Source organism: Oryctolagus cuniculus, chromosome 19 (assembly GCF_964237555.1).
Source record: "Oryctolagus cuniculus chromosome 19, mOryCun1.1, whole genome shotgun sequence".
In the NCBI taxonomy this organism is placed as follows: Eukaryota; Metazoa; Chordata; class Mammalia; order Lagomorpha; family Leporidae; genus Oryctolagus; species Oryctolagus cuniculus.
In genome coordinates this window covers 9045334-9072266 of record NC_091450.1, presented here as the reverse complement: position 1 = coordinate 9072266, position 26933 = coordinate 9045334, and the positions used below count along the sequence as shown (strand labels likewise).

Sequence of the window (26933 nt, the reverse complement as noted above, 5' to 3'; positions counted from 1 at the left end):
AAAAAAAACCCACTATTTCCAATGACAGTAAATCTTTCTGCACAGATATAACATTGTTAAATTCCTTCTGTATGGATAAGAATAAGTTGCATGGTCTAGTTTTGTATTCATTCAATAATTTTTTCCATACATTGCAAACTGAACCATTGAAACTTTATCAATAATTGGAAATTTAAATCAAATGAATAGGGTCTCCTATAAATTTCATCAAGATTTTTCTAAAGCCATGAGAACAAACATCCTGACAAAAGGAACTAAAAATGTATTCCAAAATTTTGCTGGAAAGGAATCATGCTTTCCTTGGTTGTTTCTACACAATAAGCAGTAGCTTTCTGCATGTTCTTATATATTCGAATCCTCTCTGATAGGACTGCTGGCCAGAATCAGTAAAGTGTCATCAGGTTTGCGTATTTGGTTTATTACATGCTGTCTTTCTGTGACCTTGGGAAATGGCTTCAAGTTTCTGGGATTGAAAAAGCATAGGTAGTGAGTTCAAGCATTCTTATTTCAACCACTGTCTAGGCTGTGAGGCTCTGGAAATGTTACGGAGTCTTAGTTTGGTTGTACTGTTTGTGCAACTCTTCAAGTCTAAAATGATTTCTTCTAAAAAGTTTAGAAGCAGAAATTTTTTTATGAGTCAATATACACGTGAATGAATCCTCATGTCATCAGATTGTTTTGTGTGCTCATTTTTAAAAAAATACCAATTTTCAACTTTGTGCAATTTAAAGGGGAGAATGTTCTAAGTTTAGAGTCTGTTTATCATAAAAGTCATGACGTTTGTTTGTTCAAACGAGGGAAATAATCTTTGTAGCTAATCTCAGCTGACAGCAAGTTGGCATAATATTTCTTGATAAATTCAGAGCTCCTTCAATTTCCTGATTAGTAGTGTATTTATAGTGAATGGCACACAGTTGAATGCTTCAGAAGATTTATCTACTTATCTGAAAGGTGGAGTTACAGAGAGGGAGAAGCAGAAAGAGAAGCTTTCTATCAGCTGGTTCACTCCCCAAATGGCTGCAATGGCCAGGGATGGGCCAGGCTGAAGCCAGAAGCCAGGAACTTCATGTGGGTGTCCCACATGGGTGCAGGGGCCCAAGAACTTGCCCAATAATTTTATTGAAAAGTGCTTTGAAAAAAAAAGTATTTTGAGAAATCAAAAATAAAACTATCCGTGAAAAACTTACTTATCCTTACTATATTACAGCTATTTTTACTATATTATGCAGCTATGATTTTAATGTTTTAATAGTAAAACATGCATTAGGATTTTGCATATTTTTCTTTCCTACAAGTTTAGTTATTTCAATTTAATTCATGCAGATGGTATTTATCCTATAGTAGAATGGAGAAAAAGTATATAGATAAAAATGCAAATGTGCAAATTTTCAACTTCAAATATGTAAATAGTTTCTTTTTCAAGATTGGTGTTTATTTGAGAGGTAGAGTAACAGAAGAAGAGACAGAGAGAAAAGTCTTCCATCTTCTGGGTCGCTCCCCAAATGGCTGCTACAGCCAGAGCTGAGCTGATTGGAAACCAGGAGCCAAGAGCCTCCTTGGGGTCTCCCACATGGGTGCAGGGGCCTAAGCACTTGTGCCAACTTTCGTGGGTTTTCCTGGGCATAGCAGAGAGCTGGATTGGAAGAGATGCAGCCAGGTCGAACTGCTGCCCATATGAGATGTGGGTGCTGCAGGTGCTCGCTTAGCCCATTACACTACTGCACCGGCCCCAGTAATTCCTTTTGTAAGTTAAATGTATCATATTTGTTAGATGCTCTTTACACACACACACACACACACACACACTCACTCGCACTCAAAAGTTTGTAACCAAAAAGTGTTATTTGTATTTTATGTTTGGAAAATACAGCAAGTCTATCTGTAAAGACACTTAAGCAGGTCAAGGGTACACAATAATGAGACATTTATTAGGATGACTTTATGGAGAAGGTGATCTGCATGAATGAGAGCCATCAGAATAAAACCATCTTCTGCAATTTTAGTCAAAGCTTTCTTATTCTTTTCTTGCTTAGTCTAATAAGGAATGAAATTGATAACAAATAGATGGTCTGTTTCATAGTATTACATACATTTTATTAACACCAGATGTGTTGGAAGTGGTATTTGTAGGAGAAACAAGGTTGAGACTTCTACACATAAATTACAATAATCGTTGAATCTTAAAAGGTATTGATGATTTTGGAAGAGAATTTTGGAAGGAGTAGATAAGCACCAGTGATGATCTAGTTACACAGATTAATTCTCAGAAGTTGTGCGCTTTATAAAAACTACAGGATAAACAAAACATCATTAAGATTTGTAGTTCTATTTAGTCCCATTTAAAAAGTTTTGCTTTTGTGGCCTGGGATTTTGGAGTTTTCCTCCTACATTGTCTCCTAGGAGTTTTACAATTTCTGTTCTTACAGTTACTCATTTTGAGTTGTTGTGTATGGTAGGATGATTCAATTCCATTCTTTTGCTTATAGAAATCCAGTTTATCCATAACTATTATTTTTTATAAGCGTTTTTCTTTTTTTTTCTTTTTTTTAACTTTTATTTAATGAATATAAATTTCCAAAGTATGATTTATGGATTACAATGGCTTCCCCCACATACCGTCCCTCCCACCCACTACCCTCCCCTTTCCCACTCCCTCTCCCCTTCCATTCACATCAAGATTCATTTTCGATTATCTTAATATACAGAAGATCAGCTTAGTATACATTAAGTAAGGATTTCAACAGTTTGCTCCCACACAGAAACATAAAGTGAAAAATAATAGATGATTTTTTTTAAATGATGATGAAATCAGATCAGACCTATTGTCATGTTTAATCCCAGTGAGAGTCAAGTTGGGAGCCATAACTATTATTTTAAAAGATTTATTTTCTCCTTTTGAAAGGCAGAGTTAGAGAGAGGAAGAGACAGAGACCTTCCATCTGCTGGTTCACTCCCCAAATGGATGCAATGGCCAGGGCTGGGCCAGACCAAAGCCAGGAGCCAGGAGCTACTACTAGGTCTCCCATGCGAGTGCTGTGGCACAAGTACTTGTTCCATCTTCAACCGATTTCTGGAAATGGAGCAGCTTGGACTCTAACCAGTGACCATATGGGATGTCATCATTCTAGGCAGGAGCTCAGCTCGTTAGGCCACAATGCCGGCCCCCATTTATTTATTTTTTAAGAAGTTGAAAATTATATTTTGCTGCAGATTTGTTGCTTCACTGTCTGAAATACCATTAGTAAAGACAGCACATTGAAAAGTTAATATGGTATTGTTCTCTGATACTGTAAAACTAGCAAAATCCTTTCTCTGCTTCCACCTCTTTTCTTTTTTTGTAAGGGAAAGAGTTTATGGGGGGAAACCTGACAGACTGGAGAGAAGGGACGGAGAAGGAAAAAGGCAGAAAGAAAGTGTAAGAGAGAGACAGAGATCAGGAGATGGAGAGGAAGAGAGAGCTGCGTGCTCAGGAACAGCTCCCTTTAAAACGTTGCCAGTGGGTGGGCAGGGAAGTAGAAGCCTCGAATCCCATTAGGATGTGGGTGGGGCTGACATTGAATTGTTTGGACCATGTGGCCACCTGGCTTCCTGCCATGGCAGTGGGGGCTGGGGCATAGGATGGTGTCAGGGTGTAGATCACGCAGCAGATAAGACTGCATCATTTTACTAACATCCCCCCATTTGTTTTTTAGGAAGCAGAAGTTTTATGGGATTACATTAGCCCCAAAAATCCAGGATGGGTAGAGGGACAATGATCTGTCTTAAGCTACTTCCTGCTGACATGGGGCGATAAGGTACTCTTCTCTGGCATGGGGCAATGTCTCAAGCCGCTGTCTCCCGGGTGGGGAGCCAAGTATATCCCTGTAGCAGCAGTTCGTGGCACCTGGGGACTTCCATCGCAGGAGGGGGCAGATCCTGAGAACATTGGGGAGTGCGGGTGCCAGGAGGGCTGGAGTCCACGGAAGGGTCTCCCTGTCTCTGTGCCCTGCCCACTGCTCACTGAGTCTGCTCCACACTTGGGCCTCCCTGGCCCTGCCCCATTCTCTTTATCAGTCAAAGCAGTGCCACCTGAAACTTTCCGGGGTCACTCAGAGATGCTAGCCCTCTGCGCCCACTCCCCACAGCTGAGGAGGAGGGCCTGCCTCCTCCAGTTGCGGCCACGCGGCTGGCCTTGGTCCACCCATGCGGGGTCCACCACAGGCTGGGGCTTCATCCCGCCAGTGTCAGCTCCATGCAGGCTTGGCTGGGTTTGTCCTCCCCACGGAGAGGTCGTGGCGGCTCTGTGGCCAGCATGAGGCAGCTGGCAGGGTGACCTGGGAGCCCGCAGAGATGTGACCATGGCCAGTGTGTGGGGGTGCAGCGTCAGGAGGCTGTGGTCAGAGATAGGAGGTCCCAGTGACCTACTTCCTGGTGCCTCACTGGGGAACAGCACAGCTTCCTGGGCAGCTGCTGGGGCACAAGGGCTCACAAGTGGTCCGCAGAGAGGTGTATGGGGACAGGGCAGGGGCAGGGGCAAGGATGGCTGCTGCTCTGTGTATCCTCAGGCAAAAATCAACCCAACCCTGGAAATTCTTTCCCTGAGTCATGGCTGCTCCTGTGGCTGGTGAGCGTCGCATCCCAGGAGGCATTGGGTCAGGGATCCTGGAGCCAGCGTCCCTCTAGTCCCGGCTGCTCATCACTGCTGTGTTGTTCAGATGATAGGAAATCACATTTCTGGAGCAAATTAACTTCCTGTGATCAGAAACGTAGAAGGTCGCTTCCTCCACAAATTAAAGCCAGAGGAGCATCTTCCCAGCAGAGCAGCGACACCCTCCCTATAGGTGCAGGACAGGGTCCCTGCAGCAGCCTTGGCTGTGATGGAGGCAGACTTGGAGAGACCAGGGGCTGGGGCCGGGGTTGCTCCACCCCCTCCTCTGCTGCGTAACTCAGGCAGAGCCCAGGAGGGGCCTGGGACCCAGTCCAGAGTCCTGGGGTGAGGGCAGGACTGCAGGCCTTCCTTGGTGGACACCACCCTGCCAGCCGGCGTGGCCGGGTGGGTGGAGGATGTCAGAAAAGAGAGCGCCTGGGGTCCTGCTGCTGACCCAGAACAGGGAGGGGCCGCAGCCTCCTGCCCTGGGCTGGGACACGGAGGCCACACGGAGCCCCAGCAACATGTAGAAGACACAGACAGCGGCCCCCCGCAGGTACAGAGATGGGGAAGGAGAGTGACCACTGCCAGGAACCAGCATCCGGTGTGGTTGCTGGGGGAGGGAGGGACACCCTCTGCCCTGACCCTGGAGGCAGAGGCCACTGCCGGCTGGGCGGGAAACCCAGACCCCCTGGTTCAGACGGGCTGCTGTCACGCCGGAGTGATGACCCAAGTCTGGGTGCTCAGCTCGGCCCCTCCCAGGGCCAGGCCTAGGCCCAGGCCCGCACACACTACAGGAATCTGCACAGAAGGGGGGAACAAGCCATGGGGGCGGGGCGGGGATGGGGTGGGCAGGCGCTGACCACAGAGGGGGGCCGAGGGAAGGGATGGTGATGGGAGTTGGGTGAGACTGGCACGGCAGCTCCCGCGGAAATCTCAGCTTTGTAAGGTTCCTGCGGAAAACCAGCAGGTGCATCCGAACCCCGCCCCCGTGGCCTCCTCTCCCTGGGTCCTGAACTTTGGTCCTACGCCCAGGGACACCTCAGTGCCCTTCTGGCTGGAGCTTCCCTTTCCTCCAGGAATCTCAAATCTCCACCTAAGGCGGAAGCAGAGGCCCTGGGGGGCAGGGCTTGGGGGCCACCCTGTGACGTAGGAGGCTATGACTTCGGGGGCACACGTAGGGTGGTCTCTTGGACCCGCTGTCCCCAGCCTCTCGGGGCCACCACGTCAGAGCACCCCTGGCTTCGTCATCGCATTACTGCCCAGCGGGGAGTGACACGGAAACGCAGGACACGCGGACAAGGACTGAGTCCCGCAGGTATGACCGACTGCAACCAGGAGAGACCCGCCCCAGGGGAGGATCCTCTCGCAGTCCTAGCTGGTGAGCGCATTCTTCTGCCCCCTTGCGGTCTCAGCTGGTAGCACAGGCGCCCCTGGCCTCCCGCTCAGTTCAGCAGCTCCCCGGGTCCGCGGGTCCTGACAGGACCCCCAGCCACCAAGGCACCGGGGTTTCTGGGTTAAAAAAAAAAGGCTGAAGTAGGCGCCAGTGTGGTGGGTTAGCTGTGCCTGGATCACTCTGGGTGCTCCACTTCCCACCTGGCTCCCTGCTGCTGTGCCTGGGGCGCACCCACGTGGGAGACCCCCATGGAGCTCCCAGAAGCCAGGCAGCACCTCTCCCATGGCTGTTTCCTACCGGGGATTTTCCTTCTCCAAAATTCCGGAAATCCCTGCCGGCCGCCTTTGTGGTTGCTGTGAGGTGGGTGGGGTTTCTGTTTTCAGCAGCTCTGCCTCTACCTGCAGCTACCTGCTCCGTGTCTGAGCCAGCTCTGCAGTGAGCTGCTGGGCACCTGCGGGACCCTTGGAGCAGCTCCCAGCACGAGATGAGCGAGAAGACATTTGTCTCCCGCACAGGTGGGCATCTGGGCGAGTGAGATGGATGGACGATTGATGATGGATGATGGATTGACGGACTAATGGATGGAAGGATGGATGATGGATGGATTGATTGATGGATGGGTGGATAGATGGATGGGTGGCAGATGAATGGTGAGCACAAGAGCCCAGGCTGAGCAGGGCTGAAGCCAGGACCTCTGTCTGGGTCTCCCATGAGGGTGGCAGGGACCCGAGTACTTGAGCCATCACCACCGACTCCCAGGGGGACCATTAGCACCTGGATCAGAAGCAGTGGAGCCAGGACAGGCATCCAGGCACTTGGACGTGAGATGTGGGTGTCTGTAGATGCAGGCAAGTGGAAACAGCCTGGAACCATGACCACGGCCAGGATACGAGGCCCCAGCACCCCATAGGCTGGCTGTCGGCTTCCCGTGGCCATGGTCTTGCCGCCTCTGGGAGGTCGGTGGCCGGGTGCCTTGTCCTCAGCACACGGTGGCTGCCACTGCTCTCAGCGGTGATGGCGGCTGTTCTCAGACTGTGGAGAATGTGAGCTGTGTCCACTCTGGGCCTGTGTGGACATTCGTGTGCGGGTCCTCCTGGGAGCACAAGCCTCCCTTTCCTGGGGTAGCGCCTGGACGTGTGGCAGGTATGTGTCAGACTCAGAAGCTACACATTTCTCTCCAGGTTCCTGCACCAACAGACATTTTAACATATAAGAGTAACTAAAAAGTTTCATGGAAAAATACAAAAAAGACAAGTTTGGGGGCTTGCATTGTGTTGTAATGGGTTAAGGCACAGCCTGGAGCACAGGCATCCCATATGGGCGCTGGTTTGAGCCCTCGCCGCTCCACTTCTGATACAGCTCCCTGATGATGCTTCTGGGAAAGCAGCAGAAGATAGCCCAAGTGTTGGGTCGCTGCAACCTCCTGACTTCGACCTAGCCCAACCCTGGCTGTTGTGGCTGTTTGGAGAGTGAATCAGTGGATGGAAGACCTCTTCTCACATTCTGTTCACACCCCATAACTCTGCCCCTCAAATAAATCTTAAATACTTGAGTCCTGCAGCACTTAATCAGAAAGAATACAGTTATGAGCTCTTGGAATAGCTTCCCAATTTGTTGGAATGCATACTTTGTGATACTTCCTATTCCACGATTGGTTGCCAACTCAGATATTTCCAGTTACATCTGAGAGTCACTAAACTGTGTCTTTCTGTGACAGACTATGATAATAAATGTATTGGGGGGCCGGCACCGTGGCTCACTTAGTTAATCCTCTGCCTGTGGCGCCGGCATCCCATATGGGCTCCAGGTTCTAGTCCCGGTTGCTCCTCTTCCAGTCTAGCTCTCTGCTGTGGCCTGGGAGGGCAGTGGAGGATGGCCCAGATGCTTGGGCCCCTGCACCCACATGGGAGACCAGGAAGAAGCACCTGGCTCCTGGCTTTGGATCGGCGCAGTGCCAGCCATTTCGGGGGTGAACCAGCGGAAGGAAGACTTCTCTCTGTCTCTCTCTCACTGTCTGACTCTATCTGTCAAATAAATTAAAAAAAAAACTAGCACAGCATCTAAATATAATAAAATAGACAAAAGTTAAAAAATGTATTAGGAAGGTGCATTCTTCCTTAAGTGTTACATTAAATGATGTGTTATTTAGGGTATTTTTCAGTAACATATTCACACTTGTATATCTTACTTTTTAGATAATTTCTACAGAAACATTTTCATACTTAGATTTTTATAAAAGTCAGAATTTTCCAAATACACAATTTTACTAATGTGTATGTTGTATCTTTCATTTTCTCTGTAGTGTGCTTGCTTATTTTTTCTGTAAGATTCCATTAACCACTGACATTTTCTCCGGTGGATGTGTGTATATTTTTAGGGTTAAACAAATTCTTCAATATAGTTTATAGCTTGATTCTAAGAATAAAGCCATATTCCCTTTTATCTGCTCTCCTTCCAACACTGTCTCTCCCAGTGTTTCCCTTCCTTCCTTCCCTTCTTCTTTCTTTCCTTGTTTGCTTCCTTCCTGTGTTCCTTCCTTCAATTTTTAGATAATATATTTTAAATTTATATTACAGTAATAGGGCTAATATGAAGTTTAAGAACAGGTGGTCCCAAGCTGTGGCATCCCATGGGGGACCGGTTCAAGTTTCATCTACTCCACTTTTAAACAGCTCCCTGCTAATGTGCTTGGGAAAGCAGCTGAGAAAGGCCCAAATGTTTGGTTCTCTGCACCCATGTGAGAGACCCAGAAGAAGCTCCTGGCTCCTGGCTCCTCCCTGTCCCAGCCCAGGTTGTTGTGCTCATTTGGGGAGTGAAACAGCAGACTGAAGATCTCTCCATCCATCTCTTCCTCCCCATTCACCTCTCCTCTTGGTTTCTCTTCCTTTCATCAATTTGTGCAAGACATAATTTTAGTCCACATTATATTCACGGGCTTACTTCACCACTAACCTTAGTATTTATCAGGTAAAAGGTGAGAAGGCCACAGTTCCACATGAGCAATATAATGTTCTTTTTTTAAAAAAAAATATATATTTTCTTAATCGTCCACTGTTTTCGCAGACCATCAGCAGGGATCTGGATCTGAAGTGGGGCAGCTGGACTTGCACTGGTGCCTAAATGGGAAGCCAGCACCACAGGCGGATGCTTAATCTACTGTGCCACAATTCCAGGCCCAGTGTTATGTTCTTAACCATTGGTCTGTCAAGGTCATCAAAGTTTTATAGGAGTATATATGCCCCAATAGGGACACACACTGGCATTTATTTTCTTGTTTTGGTGTTTTGATTTTTTTAAAAAAGTAAACTTCCATATATAAGGTAATACATGTGATATTTGTATTTCTCTGGCTGATTTCTGGAACATGATGTCCTCCAGTTGCATCCATTTTGATGCACTTAATAAATTTTATTGTTTATTATTATTATTATTATTTATTTTATTATCCATGGACTCAATGGGACTCTGGGGAGAACAAGAGAGCAGATGGATGAGGGGCTCCAACTGCCAGGGGTCCTTAAGGGCTCAGATCACCAGGCTTGTGCAGGAAATGGGGCTAAGGGTTCTCACAAGCCAGAAGCACCTCTGGACTCAGGGAGACCCCTCACCAGCCCTGATCCCTAGAAACTAGAAGCACCCTTGCCCGTTCATCCCAGTCAGCACCACACTCTTGGGTTTGCCCTGCTGTCTGCATCCTCAGCACACACCTCTCTACAACCAGAACTGGGATCGCTGAAGCCAAGGGTCCGATCCCTGCTGAGGCATGTGGCTGCCTAGCCTCCAGAGTGCTGGGCCTAGACACTGGAAAAGCCAGAGCTAGGAGTCTGACTGGGACTGCACCCTCCGTGCACCGTGGAGCTGATGGTGGGAGTCTTGGCCCGACAGCTGCACCTGTGGCTGTGGGCACATGTCACCTCCGTCTCCCTATCCCAGGTTGAGGCACCAGGCACTAGGGATTTCTGGGCATCAGGGAAGGTCCGAGGGGCAGGACCTGCTCCAGGGAGAAAGGGGTTGGCTCGGGTGTGATGGTTTATACTCCCAGGTCCAGACTCTTGGTTCCGGGCCCTGGGTACATGTGACAGGATAGGAGGGCTAGTCCTGACATCCCAGTGGTGCCCTGGGAGGGGATCACAGCTCTTACGTGAGGTAAAAGGTGGTGTGTTCCCTCCTGGTTCCTCCATAGCCTCGGCACTGGCAGCTGAGAGCCCCGGGTGAGCCAGGAACCTTGCATGGTGGCAGGATCCACCAAGCCAGGTGGCCTATCTTGGCCTCCAGCAGGTGTTGCTGCTTCATGGACAGAGGATGAGAAAGACACCCAGCTAGGTGCACACACAGCCTACCAGCACACTTGCCAATGCTCCGTGCCACCTCTCCCAGGGTCCCCAGCCACACATGTCTCTGAACTCAAGGGCACACCACACTCCCTGCTGCTCGCCCTGCCCCCAGCTGAGCTCACCTTGTCATGCTCACCTCTGTGCCCACCCTCACCCACACAGGTGCTCACACCCGTATAGGCACACTCTGCCACCTCCAGGCACACCGTAGGATTTCTCCACTCACTGGGGAGATGCTCTGGGCTCGGCCTCATCTCCCTGGCCCCTGCTCACATGTGTACCCCTCTACACAAACACACACACACACACACACACACACGCCCTCATACCCTCACACCTTTGCATGTGTGCACACACACACATGCACACACACCTGTGCTCAGTCACTTCCCCTTGCAGGCCCTCATCCTGGGCACCCTCCAGTGCCCAGGCTCCCGGTGCTCCTCCTGGCTTCCTCCACTGCCTGGCAGCTCATTGCTCTCTGGTGGGGCCTGGAGCCACTGGGCAGCAGGGAGCAGAGGGCGCAGCCCCACTGCCTCTGCTGGACTCAGCTCTGTGCCTCGCTGGTGCCACGCCCCCCCCACCTCCTCAGGAGAGTGGCCTGGGGAAAGGCAGCCCTCAGGGAGGGGGTTCAAAGACAGCTTTGCAAGGTGCTTACACTTGGGGTGGTGGGCAGAAAGGTTTGGACAGAAAGGTTACCTGGAATCAGCTAAATTCCTGTGCTTAGTGTGGACGTTGGAGGCAAGTCCACAGTGCTCTGTCTTTCTTCCCGGCAGCCCCTGATGATAAGGCTGCAGCAGGCTGAGGTTGCAGCCCCCAGGATCGTAGAGCAGAGGGATGGTGCTGCGCCTTTCCTAAGAGAGCACAACATGAACTTTCTCAGGGTCTTAGGCACAATGTGATGGTGCTAAGTCCAAGCTTGCATGGCCATGTTTTGCATGAATATACGTGATGGTTTAATTTAGGCCTTCTTGACCTTTACTTCAAGGGAGCCTGGATGTTTGGTGTCTACAGAAAGGCCACTGGGCGTGTGAATTCCATACAAAGCGTGTGTACATCTCCCCATGTGGACATCCCAGCGTTTGGAGGGGAGTCGATGTCTCTCTTTTTCCTTGTCATTGTTTGAACGCAACAGGATACAAATTCACAAGGGACCCTCAGAAGAAGGTTAGCAGCGTGTACCCATTTGCTGTTAAGGAGGCTGTAGGAAAGGAGTTTGGGAAAGTGTGTGTGCATGTGTGTGTGTGTGCATGTGTGTCCTGGGCCTGTGGCCCAATGATCCACAGCTTGCTTCATGATGCCAGTTTTATGCCTGCCTACCCAAATCGTGTAGACACAAAAGAAACCCCCAGGGCCATGGGAACCCTGCACTACCCCCAGACCAGCCCCTTTCTGGGATAAGGGATGCCATGCAATGTGAGATTGTGGAAAGTCAGTTTCCAGATGCTCTCCCCTGAGGTCATTGAAGGGCAGATCTTGGTGACGTGGCACTTTTGCTGCATGTGACACTTTTCCTGGCTCGCATCAATGCTCAGATTAGGTGTCCGACCCCAGGATGGGCTGCCTGATCACTTTTTGGTCCTCTGCTCCCCAAACAGAAGCTCTTTAATAGTTGACTCCCTGCAGCAGAGGAAGATGTACTTCCCATTTGCAGTACTGTTTGCCTTTATCATTTCGGAGCTCACCTATTTGGAAGGTCTCTTCCTCAGCTTCCCTTCCCCCTCCTCTTTCCCGCTGTCAAACTCTTCTGCCAAAAACAAAAATAGCTTCTGATTTTTCATTTGTAAGGCGTCCATGTCCTAGTAAAACTTTGGCATCTGAGGTATGTGCAGTGCCATTGGCTGGAAATGGGGCTGCACTGTTGTGCGTATTGCAGGAATTCAGTCAGGCTGGCTCCAGGAGGTGTCAGTGCCTGTCAGGGCTGAGTACTGTGACAGGAGCCATGAAGAAGCCCTACTTGAACCGGATCAGGCCTGCATGGTTGTGTGGTATGCATGGCCAGTGTGGACTTGGCATGGTATCCTGTTCAAACTTCAGGTGCTCTCTCACACCCCCCCCCCCACACACAGAATCTTGATGGGGCAGTTGCCCTGTTTTGGGCACTTTTATAAGGGGGACAGGTTCTGGGCCTCTGGAGACAGCCTGGTGCTTGCCCGTCCTTCTATAGAGAGATTGTGCTGGATTAATGTGAGGCAAAACTTTGGCCTTGGGACCAGAGAACTTCACGATAAGGAATAGATTCCTTTTGTGTTCTTATGCTCTCAAGTATCCCTCTGACAGTCGTGTATTAAACACTCAGGGCTCTTGGAGCGGAGGAGATTGGTGGCACGGGGAAGGGGCTGGGGCTCAGCTTGGCAGGGGTAGGTCATGGTGTTGAGATGGGACTCAGGGTAGAGCAACCCCCAAGAATGGCCTGGGAAGGGCATCCTCCAGTCAGGGCACAAAGTGCCTGCTGAGTCAGCAGTCTCTTGCTCTTTGCCACCTGACCCCTTCAAGGTGTGTGACTCTGAGCCCCATTCCGGGAAACTGCAGGGTTGTAAAGGGCAGAGGTCCAGGGCCCAGCATCTGAGAGCCTGGCCCCCTCTACTCCCCAGGGGGGTGAGCAGGGTTCTGTGGTTTGGACAAGGCCTTGGATTACCCTGGGTTCCAAGTGATGCCAGTAACATGCCCAATTCCACAATGCCCAGAATTCCCTTTGCTAAGAGGCACAGGCCAACTCCATCAGCATGGCAACCAGCTCAGATACTCCCCACCTTGCATGGGCAACTATCATGACGAGGGCTCTGTGAGACTTGAGCTATATATAGCCTTGATGTCTTGGATCCAGCAGAATCAGGGATTATTTGAACCAGATGGTTCCTTGCCACTTTCTTGTCCAGTTCCCTCGTTTTACAGATGAGGGCCCAAAGCCCAGAGGGTGACAGTGACTTGTTTTCACAAGGTCAGGATTGATTGGGAACTGGAATGCAAAGCCTCCTGAGCCCTTGCTCCTGGCTGCCTGGGGAAGGCAGGAAGGGGAGTCTCTCCCAATTTAAATCTGTAATAACGCCATAACCTTTCAGAGCTGATGATTACCCGCGTCTTCCCAGGTCTTCCTGTGAAAGCGGCTTTCCCTGCTCACGCTCCTGAGCCCCCTCGGAACTTGGCAATTTGTCAGGCTGTGGGCAACATCTAGCAGCCCTGCCACCTTGCCATGTGCTGGGCACCCTCCCCACGCAGGTCAGGATTCAGATTAACCAGGCCTCCTCCCCGCGGTGGTGGTTGGTGGTAGTGGTGGTGATTGTGTGTGCTGCTGCTGCCCTGGCTTCGGGCACTTGGCACTTGAGCCTGCCTGTGCTGTCCCATTTTGCAGGGCAAGTCCTGGTGCACAGCAGCAGAACTGACCCCTTTCTCTGCTCTCTCCTCCTGCCCCCCAGGGGTCACTGGACTGACTCTAAGCTGGTGTGCCGAGTGTCCGTGCAGCTGCCAGAGTGTGGGAGTTGGCATGGCTGCCCTTCACCCGGGTGGCAACCATTGGGCGGATGCCAGTGGCCAACTGCCCCATGTACCGGTCCCGCCAACAAGAGCAAGTGGCAGGGTGAGCTGACCATGGTGAATGTGAATGGGCGCCACTTCCAGACGTGGAGGACCACACTGGAGCAGTACCTGGACATGCTGCTGGGCAGCACAGAGAAGTAGTTCTTCTTCAAAGAGGACGCCAAGGAGTACTGCTTCGACCATGACCCCAGGGTCTTCCGCTGTGTGCTCAACTTCTACCACATGAGCAAGCTGCACTACCCCTGCTACAGGTGCATCTCAGCCTACAACGACGAGCGGGCCTTTTGCAGCATCCTGCCCGAGATCATTGGTGACTGCTACTACGAGGAGTACAAGGACCACAAGAGGGAGAAGGCCGAGTGCCTCATGGACGACAATGACTCGGAGAACAACCAGGAACCCATGCCCTCACTCAGCTTCCACCAGACCATGTGGCACGCCTTTGAGAACCCCCATACCAGCACCCTGGCCCTGGCCTTCTTCTCCGTCATGGGCTTCTTCATCGCTGTCTCAGTTACCACCAACATGGTGGAGACGGTGTGTGGGGAGCAACTCGGACTAGACTAAGTTACTGGAATTAAGACTTATTCTATGCATCTGCTCTCCCACAATATGGCGCTGAGAAGGGAGAAACAGCTTCTACACAGCTGCCTCCAGTTCAACCAATAAACAGCAGGACCTGCTCCTGATTGGAGGAGAGCAGCGTACTCGGCGTGTGGGTAGCAGAGTTGGGATTGGTGGAAGAGGACTATAAAGGAGGAGAGAGACAACATGCACCGGGGAACATCTATCCGAATAACACCTGTGCAGCCCCCGAGAGAGCCGGCCGGCGGTGTGCCGCTCCCCCGTGGAAGTGGGGAAAGTGGCCAGGGGGAACCGCCCTTCCACGGAGGTGGAAGGGTCAGTAGCCAACCCGGGAAGAACCAGCAGCAAACCCGGGGAGGGCCGAGCAGACCAAAGAACAGCGCAGGGTCCTGTGTCGTTCCTCCACGAAGGTGGGGAGCGACATAATGGTGCCGTGACTCGGATATGAAGCCTAAGCAGGGTTTAGTGTCGTTCCTCCGCGAAGAGGGGGAGCGATATAATGGTGCCGTGACTCGGATAGGAAACCTAGGAGGGAAGAAACGGGAAGAAGTGGGAAAATACCGGAGAGAGAGACTAGCAAAGAGCCTAGCGGAAAGCCGGACGGAGAAGGTGCCGGAAGAAGCTATCGAAAGCCTAGGCATAGACTCAGATATGGACTGTGGGAAAGAAGTTAGGATTGAAAGCGAAAGTGAAAGCTTTCATAGACTCGGATGCGGACTATGGCGGGGAAGCTAGGAGATTGAAAGCGAAAGTGAAACCTGGAGGAGGCTTGGACTCGGATGCGGACTGTGGGGAGAAGCCAGGAGAAATGAGAGGGGAATATTGTTGTTGGAAGAAAAGTTAGGGAAACATACCGGGTAGAGAAAAATGTTAGGGAGGATGAAACCACGGGGGCAGGCTGAGGCGGAGACGGAAGCCAGCTTGTGATTCGTCAAGTCAGCCCGGGGAGCAAAAGGTGAAAATCTAAAACTAGGGGCGGACGCGTGAGCCAGGTTGGAATCTGTCAGATTAGCCCGGGGCGCAAAAGACGGGAAGCCAAACCGAAGGGCGCGGACATGAGCCAGGTTGAATTCGCCAGGTTAGCCCGGGGAACTTGGACTGAATACCGGTGGCGGAAACGTGAGCTGTGCTGTGTGACTCGTGGAAGCCGCCACGCGCAGAGAGAGCGCGTGGGGCACAAGTAGATAGGGAACCCGGGGCTAGTGCAAGGCCATGGTGCGGACGCGAAGGGGCGCGGAGACCGCGGAGAGCGCGCGAAGCCAGGAAGCGGCTCAGAGCCGGGAAGCCGCGGGGTGAGGCGCCGAGAAGCAGCCTCGGGGCGGGCGCCGGGAAGCCGCGGGGATAAGAGAAACAGAAATTTAGAAGTAAAATGAGAGAAATAGGAATGCTGGCAGATATAAATAAAATGGGAGAGATAGGAATGCCCGGAGATAGAGAAATAGAGAAAAATAAGGCCTCCCCTCAACATGGCAATGAGAGAGCTTGGATTCGGTCTGCCTGATTAGGGAGGTGGTGAGCACCTGCGGGCGGCTAGCAGCTTATGCGCCGCAGGTCACCGAAGACATGCACGAATTAACATCAATAAGTCTCCCCACAATACCGCAATGAGAAGGCTTGGATTCGGTCTGCCTGATTAGTAAGGCGATAAGCACCAGCAGGCAGCTCGACCAGAGTATGAGCTGCAGGTCACCGAAGATAGGCACGAATCAACACCAATAAGTCTCCCCACAATACAGCAATGAGAGGGCTTGGATTCGGTTTGCCTGATTGCTAGGGCTTGTAAGCACCTGCAGGCAGTTCTAGCAGAGCAAAGCATGCGCTGCAGGGCACCGAACACAGGCACGCATCAGCGTCTAAAAACCTCCTCACAACATGGCGAAGAGAGGACCTGGACTCGGTTTGCCTGATTGGTAGGGCTTGTAAGAACCTGTGGGCAACTCTAGCAAGCAGAGCAGAGTGTGTGCCGCGGGGCACTGAAGACAGGCGCGTATCAACGCCAAAAATAAAAAGAAAGGGGGATCTGTGGGGAGCAACTCGGACTAGACTAAGTTACTGGAATTAAGACTTATTCTATGCATCTGCTCTCCCACAATATGGCGCTGAGAAGGGAGAAACAGCTTCTACACAGCTGCCTCCAGTTCAACCAATAAACTGTAGGACCTGCTCCTGATTGGAGGAGAGCAGCGTACTCGGCGTGTGGGTAGCAGAGTTGGGATTGGTGGAAGAGGACTATAAAGGAGGAGAGAGACAACATGCACCGGGGAACATCTATCCGAATAACACCTGTGCAGCCCCCGAGAGAGCCGGCCGGCGGTGTGCCGCTCCCCCGTGGAAGTGGGGAAAGTGGCCAGGGGGAACCGCCCTTCCACGGAGGTGGAAGGGTCGGTAGCCAACCCAGGAAGAACCAGCAGCAAACCCGGGGAGGGCCGAGCAGACCAAAGAACAGCGCAGGGTCCTGTGTCATTCCTCCACGAAGGTGGGGAGCGACAACGGTGCCCTGTGACACAGTGCCCAGGAGCAAGGAGCTGCTGTGTGGTGAGTGTTCCTCGGTGGCCTTCTTCTGCCTGGACACAGCCTGCATCATGATCTTCACTGTGGAGTACCTGCTGCAGCTCTTCACCATGCCAAGCCGCTACTGCTTCATTGCAGCATCGTGGGCATCATAGACGTGGTGGCCAGCACGCCCTGTTACATCGACTGGTCATGACCTACAACAGGACGTGTCCGGAGCGTTCATCATGCTGTGCGTTTTCTGCATCTTCAAGTTCTCCCGCCACTCGCAGGGCCTGCGCATCCTGGGCTACATGCTCGAGAGCTGCGCCTTGGAGCTCAGTTTCCTCCTCTTTTCCCTCACAATGGCCATCATCATCTTCGCCACTGTGATGTTTTACGCCACGAAGGGCTCCTCCACCATCAAGTTCATGGCATCCTGGCCTCCTTTTGGTACACCATCATCACCATTACCACACTGGGGTAAGTCAGCACCTGTGCGGTGCACCTGGGAGGTTGTGGGTGAGCCCTGGATGATGGGGGTGGGGGGTGCCAGGCAGGTTGCTGCAAAAGGAGAAAGCCCAGGAGTGATAGGTCAGTGGCCTGTGGCTTTGAATAGAGTGTTTCTCTTTGGGACAGGGTCTTGTGTTTTGTAGAACAACTGTGACTGCTCCTTCTTCCAGCTGCTCCCTGCCTGGGGCTGTGACATACCACGGCAGGTGGCTGCACTGGAACCTGCAGCTGTGTGTATCCTGGTAGCCACAGGGAGGAAGAGGTCTGTGGGGAGAAAGGAGATGCTGTGAGGAGTGTGCAGGTTTCCACTGGCAGGCAGCGCCTTCTTCGTAATTCTTCTCCGTAGTGCATCCGAAGGCTGTTGTCTCTTTGGCCTGACTTTTCTCCTCTGCCTGGCTGGCAGAGGCTCCAGGGTTCTGTGGCTCTGAGCAGGCTTTCTCTAAGTGACTCTGGAACTGGACTTTCTGCAGAGCAAGGTGCCTTGTTGGTTTTTTCCTCACTGCAGGAGGAGCAGGCTGTCTCTCTCAGCCTGAGTCGGTGATTGAGTGACTTGGCCGGCCTGGGTGACTGTGAGGTCTGAGTGCAGTCAGACACAGGAGCAGCAACCGCATCCAAACGGGAGACAAGTGCTCAGAGGGGCAGCAGGGGACTCAGCCAGGTCCCTCGCTCCCAGGCCCCCTCTCCGGCAGAGGTCCCAGACCTGCATGCGTAGCCCCCATGTGAGGCAGGGGTCTCAGGAGGGGAGATGACAATCTTCACCCTAACAGGATCAGAGCCCATCAGAGCAGCTTTATGGAGACAGATTTCCTCGGGGTTGCTGCTTCTGCTGCTGGGCACCACTACGCCCCACTGTGACAGAAGTGACACCCTCCACAATTCAGGAACTGAACCTGTGTTTGCTTAGACCAGGAAGCGTTATATTGCTAATGGGGAATTCATGAAGCTTTTTATTTGGTCTTTGACAATTCAGTTGGTGGCATCCTGGTGATTCGATTTTTCCCTGGCTGAAGCCCTGTGGTGGTGGTGTCGGTTTTTCCATGGTTCTGCGTGCGCTTATTGAGAGTGACTTGGTAGGTGACAGGACCTTTTAAAATGATGACATTTGTCATTCTGCCACACGGGGGTGGGGTAGGGACAGTGGGGTCCACATCATTTCCAAAGGCCATGCTTGCTCTCTTTGCCTCTCATCTATCTGACATCACGCATCCTGCCCCTCCCTCCCACTCCAACACTTCCAGTAGCTGCTCACCCAGAGTGGGGAAGACCATAATTCTGACTCCCCGGTGCCTTCAGGCACCCCTGGAAGGGACACAAGACAGCAGAGGGACGCCTCTGGCCTGCTGTGGGGAGAAAACCAGGGCATGTTGATGGCTATCAGAGTTAAACTGGGATCATCTCGGGAGATCAATGGGAACCTCACTGGCCACCTGCTCGTACTTTTTATTAGTGTGACAGCATATGGGTGTCTACTATGTGTCAGCAGTGTGCTAAGCACTTTGCATATATTATATCTTTAAGTCTTCACAGAACAGCCCTGCAAGGTAAGAAAAAGTCTGTACCCTTTAAACACGCAGAAGCGAGTCTCAGAGAGGGTAAGTACATTTCCCGTCATCACATAGCTGATAAGAGGCATGGCTGATTTTCAGATCCCAGTCTAGCCTCCAGTGTCCTTGCTGCTTTCATTCTGACAGCCAACTTGGTCCCCATGTCTTCAGGAACCCTAGACAGAAGTCAGACCTTCAGGGCTGTGACTTTTTTTATTATGGCCTCTGGGTGTGATGTTCTGTTCTGGTCATTTTGCGAGTCAAGACAGCATCAGGCCAGTGAATACAGCCTGCTGGGCGCTGTGCTAGGTACACGGAGTGCTGTGAACAAAACACTCCCTTGTGGCAGCTTGGAGATACTGCCTTAGAAATGAGTGGTTGCTCATAGCCAGAATCCATGTTTTACTGCCATTGACGAAGCTGCTGCCTTCCTTTGGCATCGCTCAGGAATCGAATCTGACACCAAGGGGCAATCGGTCTTGACCTCAAACTTTCTTTCTTGGAGATGGGGACAGGCTGAGGGCAGCAAGGAGTGCAGGCTCCTGTGCTGGGGAGGGCTGTGTTTCCCCAGGCTGTGAGCCCCTCCCTCCACACTGGGCCAGAAACGAGCTTGCTTCCCCTTCCCTGCACATCAGAAGGCCTCTGGGAACACCAAATGGACGAGAAGGAACCCTTGAGCAGTGTCTTCCCTCAACTCAGAGGAGTAATAGGAAGGCAGCCTTTCTCTTCCCTTCCACCCCAGTGGGGCAGCTCCGCACTGGATCAGGCTGCTTTGACTCTGACCTGAGTTGGCAGTCAGCACCATTACTAGACTCGTTGCTTGGCTATACATAGCAGGTGCTTGGCAAAATGCTTTTTAATGGAAGGGTCAGTGTAAATGGGGCACCTTCTCCATTTGCTCGGCCTGATGCTGTTTTCGTTCCCCTCTAGACATGCCCTCTCTTGGGGCCGGATCCAGGACTTGAACCTGCAGCCCCCTCAGCCCCCTCGGCCCCCTCGGCCCCCTCGGCCCCCTCGGCCCCCTCGGCCCTTGTGTTCTGCCCTCACCCAGGCCCCTCAGAGAGAAGCGAGTGGCTTCTACTTGCTGTCTGATCCATCACCAGATGTAACCTGCAGGACTCTGGGAATCTTACCTTTATTGGAGGTCTTGCTGGCCTAACCCTGCAAACTTTTCCCTCTCCCCTGGCTGGTTGGAGACTTGTTCTACCATTGCAGAAAGCCCTTCTCTTTTTTGTACTGTTACATTGGCATTTGAGACATTGGCATTTGAGACATGGTCCAGCTGCCTCCAGCAGCTCCCCACAGACCCCCACCTGTTCCTCTTCGCAGACCCTCCCTGCCCTGCTCTTTCCCTGAATTCCACTTTCTAGTGCACAGAGAGGTTGTCCTTGGCTCATTGTGGAGTGAGACCAGCTGGCAGGACAAGAGTCGATGTGCCCCACGAAGGCATTTGCTCTTCCCAGCTCTGGTTGCCATTCCTGCTTTCCGGGCACCTTGCTGATGAGTTACTCAGTTATCCTCCAGCGAGGGATCTCCTAGAGCCAATTATTACTGTTTATTTAATATCTCAAAATACCTTAAGCATAAAAGAGCAGTAGCAGCCCGACCGCTGTCAGGGCTGGATGATGGCTTTCCTGCATGTTCTCCGACACTGGTGGGCCCTGTAATTCCCACCCAGGTTTCCCTGGGTGCCCCGTTAACAATTGTGTTCCCAACTGCACCATTCAGGATTAACTTCTGTGCTTGTTATTGATGCTATAAATAAATAAATTTGCAGTTATCTCAGTTAACAGAGTGAAGGGCTAACACAGAAACTTTCAGTATTAAATAACACCAATGGAACTGGTTTGGGGATGTATTCTATGATGTAAACGACTCAAAGCAGTTTTTCCTGTGTGGTTTTCCTTGGCATCACAGTGGGCCTGGACTGCATAAGTTGGTCTGGGGAGGAAGCTCCAGTGGGGGCGTGGGAAGCATGGGTGAGGAAAGCCTTAGGAGCCCGTGGCCAAGGAGTGCCAGCTGCAGTGCAGATGCCCCTTGATCCTCTGGGCTTGGGGAAGTCACAGAGCAGTGCTGGTTGCTGCCCCATTGGCTCAGTGACAGAGTTGAGACCAGCAGCCTAAGTGTCACCTCATGCTCTGAGATGAGAGAGTTTGACAGTGCCCCCAAATCACTTTCAACAAAAACAGAATCTATTTCCTTCTTCCAAGCATGAAGCAGCCCCCAGGTTATTTGCATTTCCCTTTAAATTATGATTCTGGGAGGGCCTGCCTGAGGTTCCAGGAGGCCTAGATAGAGCCTGGCCTGGGAGATCAACATAGGCAGCTACAGAATGTGACATTGGGGCTCCCCCCAGGGCCAGTAAGTGGAGCAGATTCCATCCTGGTTGTTGTTAACCTTTCAGTTCTCAAAGTCTCTGCCTCCATCAACTGCCTCCAGGGCCCATCAGCCCTTCTCCCAACACCCAAGTGTCTTGTCCTAGACACTGGTCAGCAGTTCCTCCTGTGTGGTGGGTCTCTTACCCAGAGAACTCTGATCCTGGGATACTTAACCAGGAACAAGTAACCTCCACATTTTTTCAAATGTGTGGACATTTCCTTACTGATGGTTCGCTGGTCCCAAAACTCCCGAGACAGGATGGAGACCTGTGTTCCTTCATTTGTTCAATGTTTACTGAGTGCCTACTGTGTGCCTGGCAGCACGGGAGGCTCTGTGGGACCAGACACTGTGATCACATATCAGTCCAATGTAAGGCACCCACTCAGTTCTCCTCTTTTGAACTGAAGCATGCTTTAGAACACCTCCTGTCCCACATTATCTTGTCCAAGAGCTGGGTACTCCCTCCTGCCTCCCATCACAGCCCTTGCACTCCTCTTTCTTGCCGTTGCCACATCTTGTTAACCTGAGCTGCCTGTGCATCTCTCCTGCAGGTCATGAGCCCTCTGAGGGCAGATCTCCAATCCAGAGATCATTGCATGATTTGTGCCTAGCCCAGGGCTGGGCTGTGGTGGGCCTCAGTGAACATTCACTCAGTCACGCAGTTTGGGTGGCCCCCTGGCTTCCCCATCTTCAGTGATAGCCACACTGTCATGTCGGAGGGCATTTGTGGGCAGGGCAGAAACAAGGAGGCCAAGCAGGGTGTGCAGTAGTTCTGACTTCAGCTGTAGCAGACTGGGGGCTGCTTTTCTCCCCACTCCCCTCCCCTCCCCTCCCCTTTCTCCTCTCCTCTCCTAAGATTTATTTATTTATTTATTTATTTGAGAGGCAGAGTTAGAGAGAGAGAGAGGAAGAGTAAGAGAGGTCTTTCATCCACTCGTTCACTCCCCAAATGGCTGCAACAGCTGGAGTTGGGTCAATCTGAAGCCAGGAGCTTCTTCTGGGTCTCCCACATGAGTGCAGGGGCCCAAACACTTAAGCCATCTGCCACTGCTTTCCCAGGCCATAGCAGAGAGCTGAATTGAAAGTGGAGCAGCTGGGACTTGAACCGGCCCCCACATGGGATGTTGGCACCACAGGTGGAGACTTAGCCTAATACGCCACAGCACTGGCCCCACAGGGGCTTTCTTGCAGAGTATGTCTGCACCCATCTTTGTCATTGCTTTTGGCTACTTGGCCATGCTGCCCCTTCCACACAACACTCCCCTTCATTCAGCAGATAGCTACTGAGTCCCCTCTGGGCACTGGGAATACAGGGCTGAAGAAAGTACTCTGATTTTGGGGAGCTTTTGCTCTGGTGGATGGGGACTTGTGATCACTGCCATGAGTGGGACAGAGGCGCCACACTAACCGTCTGCCAGGGGTGGACAGGGCTTCTGGGCTGCAGAGGGGGGGAAGATGAACTCACACAGTATGTTTATGTGTGGATGCAGGAATGTGAGCCTCTGGGGGCTTCACACCAGGACCCTCACATTGGCTGTGTCTTCCGATCCAGCAGTTCAAATGGCTGCAACTTCTTCAGGGAGGTGTTGAGAACGGCACCCACCTCACAGCTCTCTTCTGGAATCTCTCAAAGTCAATCTCAGTGCTCTTCACCCCTACCCAGCTCTCTGTGCTTTTGTTTGGGTTTACCTCTTGAAACACACCAGTAAACATAGAGTTCTTCCCAAGGAGCAGCAATTATTCTGCCTCACCATGGTGTAAACAGAAGGCAGAAGAGGAGGAGCCCCTCAGTCTCCCTCACCTGCCACAGAGCCCTGGTCCCTGCTCCATCCTGTCTGGGAGATCTTCCTGGCCAGGGAGAGGAGCAGAGCCTCTCCACCTGTGCCCATCCTGGGGCGGGTGGACAGATGCTCGACAGCATGTGGTAGCTTCCTGGTGGAAAGAATGTGACATTAAGTTCCTGGAACATAACCTATTAGTGGCTTTCCACAGGGCCACAGCTCTAAGTCAAAATCAAAACACTTGGTCTGATCAAAGATTTATTTTTATTTGAAAGTCAGAGTTACAGAGAGAGAGAGAGAGAGAGAGAGAGAGAGAGAGAGGTCTTCCATCCGATGATTCACTCCCTAATTGGCCCCAACGGCCAGAGCTGCGCTGATCCGAAGCCAGGAGCCAGGAGCTTCTTCCAGGTCTCCCACATGGGTACAGGGGCCCAAAGTCTTGGGCCATCTTCTACAGCTTTCCCAGGCCATAACAGAGAGCTGGATCAGAAGTGGAGCAGCTGGGTCTCGAACCAGCGCCCATATGGGATGCCGGCGCTTCAGGCCAGGGCATTAACCCACTGTGCCACAGCATCGGCCCCAAAATACTTGTTCTCTGGTGTGCCTTTTCCAAACACACACACTGCATATTTCTAAACTTCTCAATAATTTACTAGAATTTTTCAGTTTTCACCCACGGCTTTATTAGGTAGATTCAGGCTGAATTCTGTTCACCTGCAACATGCTGGATATTCAGATCCTTGCTTGAGAGCTCACTGAATTCAGTAAGAAATACCCAAGTGAATGGGCTGACCAACTGTGAGTTTGGGACAGCAGATACGCAAGAGCTAGGTGGCCAGTTTTCTATCAGCTCAGGTAAACACCACTGGTGGGCTTTATCTGCAGTTTTTATATTGAAGTTTTAGCAGCCACGTGTTCCATTGATGACGCCTTCCTTTCTGTCCAGTCTCCTCTCCAACTGCTGTTTTCTTTGAACTGTTTCTTGCCTTGATTACCACAAAGTCTCATCTGTTTATCTTCAAACCTCCATTCCACATACACTCAGGGTGTGTAATTCCTGCTCTGTCTTAACTTCATTCCCCCAAGTTACTTCCCCACACACACTGAATATCCCTACCATTATAAACTGATTGTAACTTACTTAATGCATCATGGTGTTTTGTGGTTGTCTGCCTTTTACTTTGCATTTTCCTTCATGCAACGTGTCTTCTCCCTTTCCTCTGCCATCCATCTGCCTAACCCTTAGTGTTTCTTCCTGATACAACCAAAAAATCTAGTGCTTCTTTTACTGATTTTAGCCTTAGATTCTCAATAGAATTGACCCTATTCTCTTTACCAACTTAGTACATATCTATTTTTACAGTTAGTATTCTTTGTTGCTATTGTTGATGTCCCTCTCCATGTCTTGAAAACCAAAGTGGGTTTGTTTGTATTTCGTTAATTTTCCTAAGAGTTTCTACACATTGTGTGATGCATAGTAGGCGCTCAAATATATTTATTATATGGAAAGGAGGATCAGTGGATGGAAGAAGGGAAAGAAGGAAGGAGGGAGAGAAGTACTGATGGGTAAACAGAAGGAATGAAGGAAGCAAAGAAAGAATGAAGGAAGTGGGATGGAAGGAAGGATTGGTGGGTGAATGAGTGCATAGATAAATATTAATGGATGAATGTACTGATGGATAAATAGATGGGCTAATGTATTATTGATAGATGGATGGAATTTCTAGTGATAATCTCTCAGCTACCAGATTCTAACTGAGCCCTATTCCAGACAAGGTGATAGAGCTGAAAATAACAGTGGAGAACAAAACCAAAATATCAGCTTGAAAAAATAAAAACAGTCTAATTTAGGCTCCAAAATAACCACTTTGAAATCTTGCTGATAATGAGGTTTAACCAAAGTGTGATTCTTCTCTAAACTCCCAATCCAAGCAGGTATCTAATCAAGAGCCTCAGTAAGGGGACTGAAGTGGAACATTCCTTGGGTGTGCCTGTCTGGACAACATCAACTGGCTCCTGAAACACCAGCCAGTATCTTAAAAGGGAAGAAGGAATAAAAAATTCCCAGCTTCAGTTGTTTAGAAGATAACAAATAACCATTAACAAAACAGAGAAGCCTTTTTACTTCTGTTTCTATTGTCTGCAAAGTTGAGCATATCATTCTTCTACCTAAAGATCTCCATGGTTTTTTTTTTAAGATTTATTTATTCATTTATTTGAATGTCAGAGTTACACATAGAGAGAAGAGGCAGAGAAAGATAGAGATAAACAGGGAGAGAGGGAGAGAGAGGCCTTCCATCCATGGGTTCACTCCCCAATTGGGTACAATGGCTGGAGCTGAGCCAATCCAAAGCCAAGAGCCAGGAGCTTCTTCTGGGTCTCCCACACAAGTGCAGGGGCCCAAGGACTTGGGCCATCATCTACTGCTTTCCCAGGCCATAGCAGAGAGCTAGATCAGAAGTGGAGCAGCCAGGACTCGAACCAGCACCCATATGGGGTGCTGGCACTGCAGGTGGCAGCTTTACCTGCTATGCCACAGCACCGGCCCCTCCATGGGCTTTTGAACACAACCCAGACACCTCAAAATGTCTTACAAGCTTTATGATTTGGCTTCAGGAATTCTCTTCACCCAACCCACAGTGTGGCACACAACATCACAGTCAGGCCTGCTAAGTTCTGTCCTATTTCCCCACGTGTATCACTCTGTGCCTCTGCTTCAGACACTCCGTTGCTCAGAATACCTCCTCCTACCTCTTCCATTCTTTCACCCTTCGAGAGACCCTAGGAAGACCTTCTAAGGGTCCCTAGGTTGAGTTAGGGTCCCTTCCTCTGTGTCCTCACAACTTCTCACACTTACACACTTACAGCTTCATCAGTGAACAACTGGCAGTCTAGGCCGCATCATCATTTATGAATCTTTTTCATTGAATTTGAAGAATGTGAGTGGGGCTGGCATTGTAGCTTGGTGGGTTAAACCACCACCTGTGATGCTGGCATTCTATATAAGCATTTGTTCAAATACCAGCCATTCTACTTCTGGTTCAGCTCCTTTCTAATGCACCTGGGAAAGCAACAGAGGGTAGCCCAAGTGTGTGGGCCCCTGCCAGCCATGTCAGAAATCCTGATGGTGTTCCAGGCTACTGGCTTTGGCCTGGCCCAGCTGTGGCCATTGCAGCCATCTGGAGGAATGAACCAAGGGATGGAAGATTCATTTCTCTCTCTCTCTCTCTCTCTCTCTCTCTCTAACACACACACACACACACGCACACACACACAATGAATGTGGTTAAAAGGGCAGATAGGCACAGTATTTTATTCCTTTTTTATTTTAATTAACATGTAATTGTACATATTTATGATGTTCAGTGTGACAATGCAATACATGTAAACAGTGTGTAGTGATTGAATCAGATAATTGGGATTTCCATCTTCCTATCCTTTCTCTTTGCTTGGAGCCTTTAAGCACATCTGTTCTAGTTCTCCAATATCTAATAGTCCATTGTAAACTGTACTCATGAGAGCTTACAGCTCCTCCACTTGCATTTTGTACTAGACAAGCTCTGCTTTTACCCTCTTTTCTGCTTGTTTAACATTAAATACTGAACACTTTCTCCATGCTATTAACTCATGTTCAAACACATGATTTTTTTAATGTCCCAATAGTTCATTGAATACTTACACAACATTTGTTCTTTGCTTTTCCCTTCTTTCCTTAGAAACTGAATTCTCCCCTGTACAGTGTGGTCA

At 50.5% G+C, this 26933-nt stretch overlaps 1 protein-coding gene and 1 pseudogene across 2 annotated transcripts in view; both read left to right on the top strand.

Moving 5' to 3' along the window:
* The first annotated feature begins 1168 nt into the window (after positions 1 to 1168).
* LOC138847137 (A-type voltage-gated potassium channel KCND3-like) lies at positions 1169 to 16731 on the top strand (annotated as a pseudogene).
* Positions 16732 to 16995: 264 nt separating this feature from the next.
* LOC127486342 (transport and Golgi organization protein 1 homolog) overlaps positions 16996 to 26933 on the top strand; it is a 91651-nt gene continuing 81713 nt past the window's right edge. The window contains exon 1 of one of the 2 annotated variants that reach the window (XM_070064928.1): positions 16996 to 17452. In XM_070064928.1, the coding sequence (XP_069921029.1) occupies positions 17218 to 17452 (235 nt within the window). In that variant the 5' untranslated portion in view covers positions 16996 to 17217. The remainder of the gene's footprint in view (positions 17453 to 26933) is intronic. The other variant, XM_070064927.1, reaches the window with a different exon arrangement.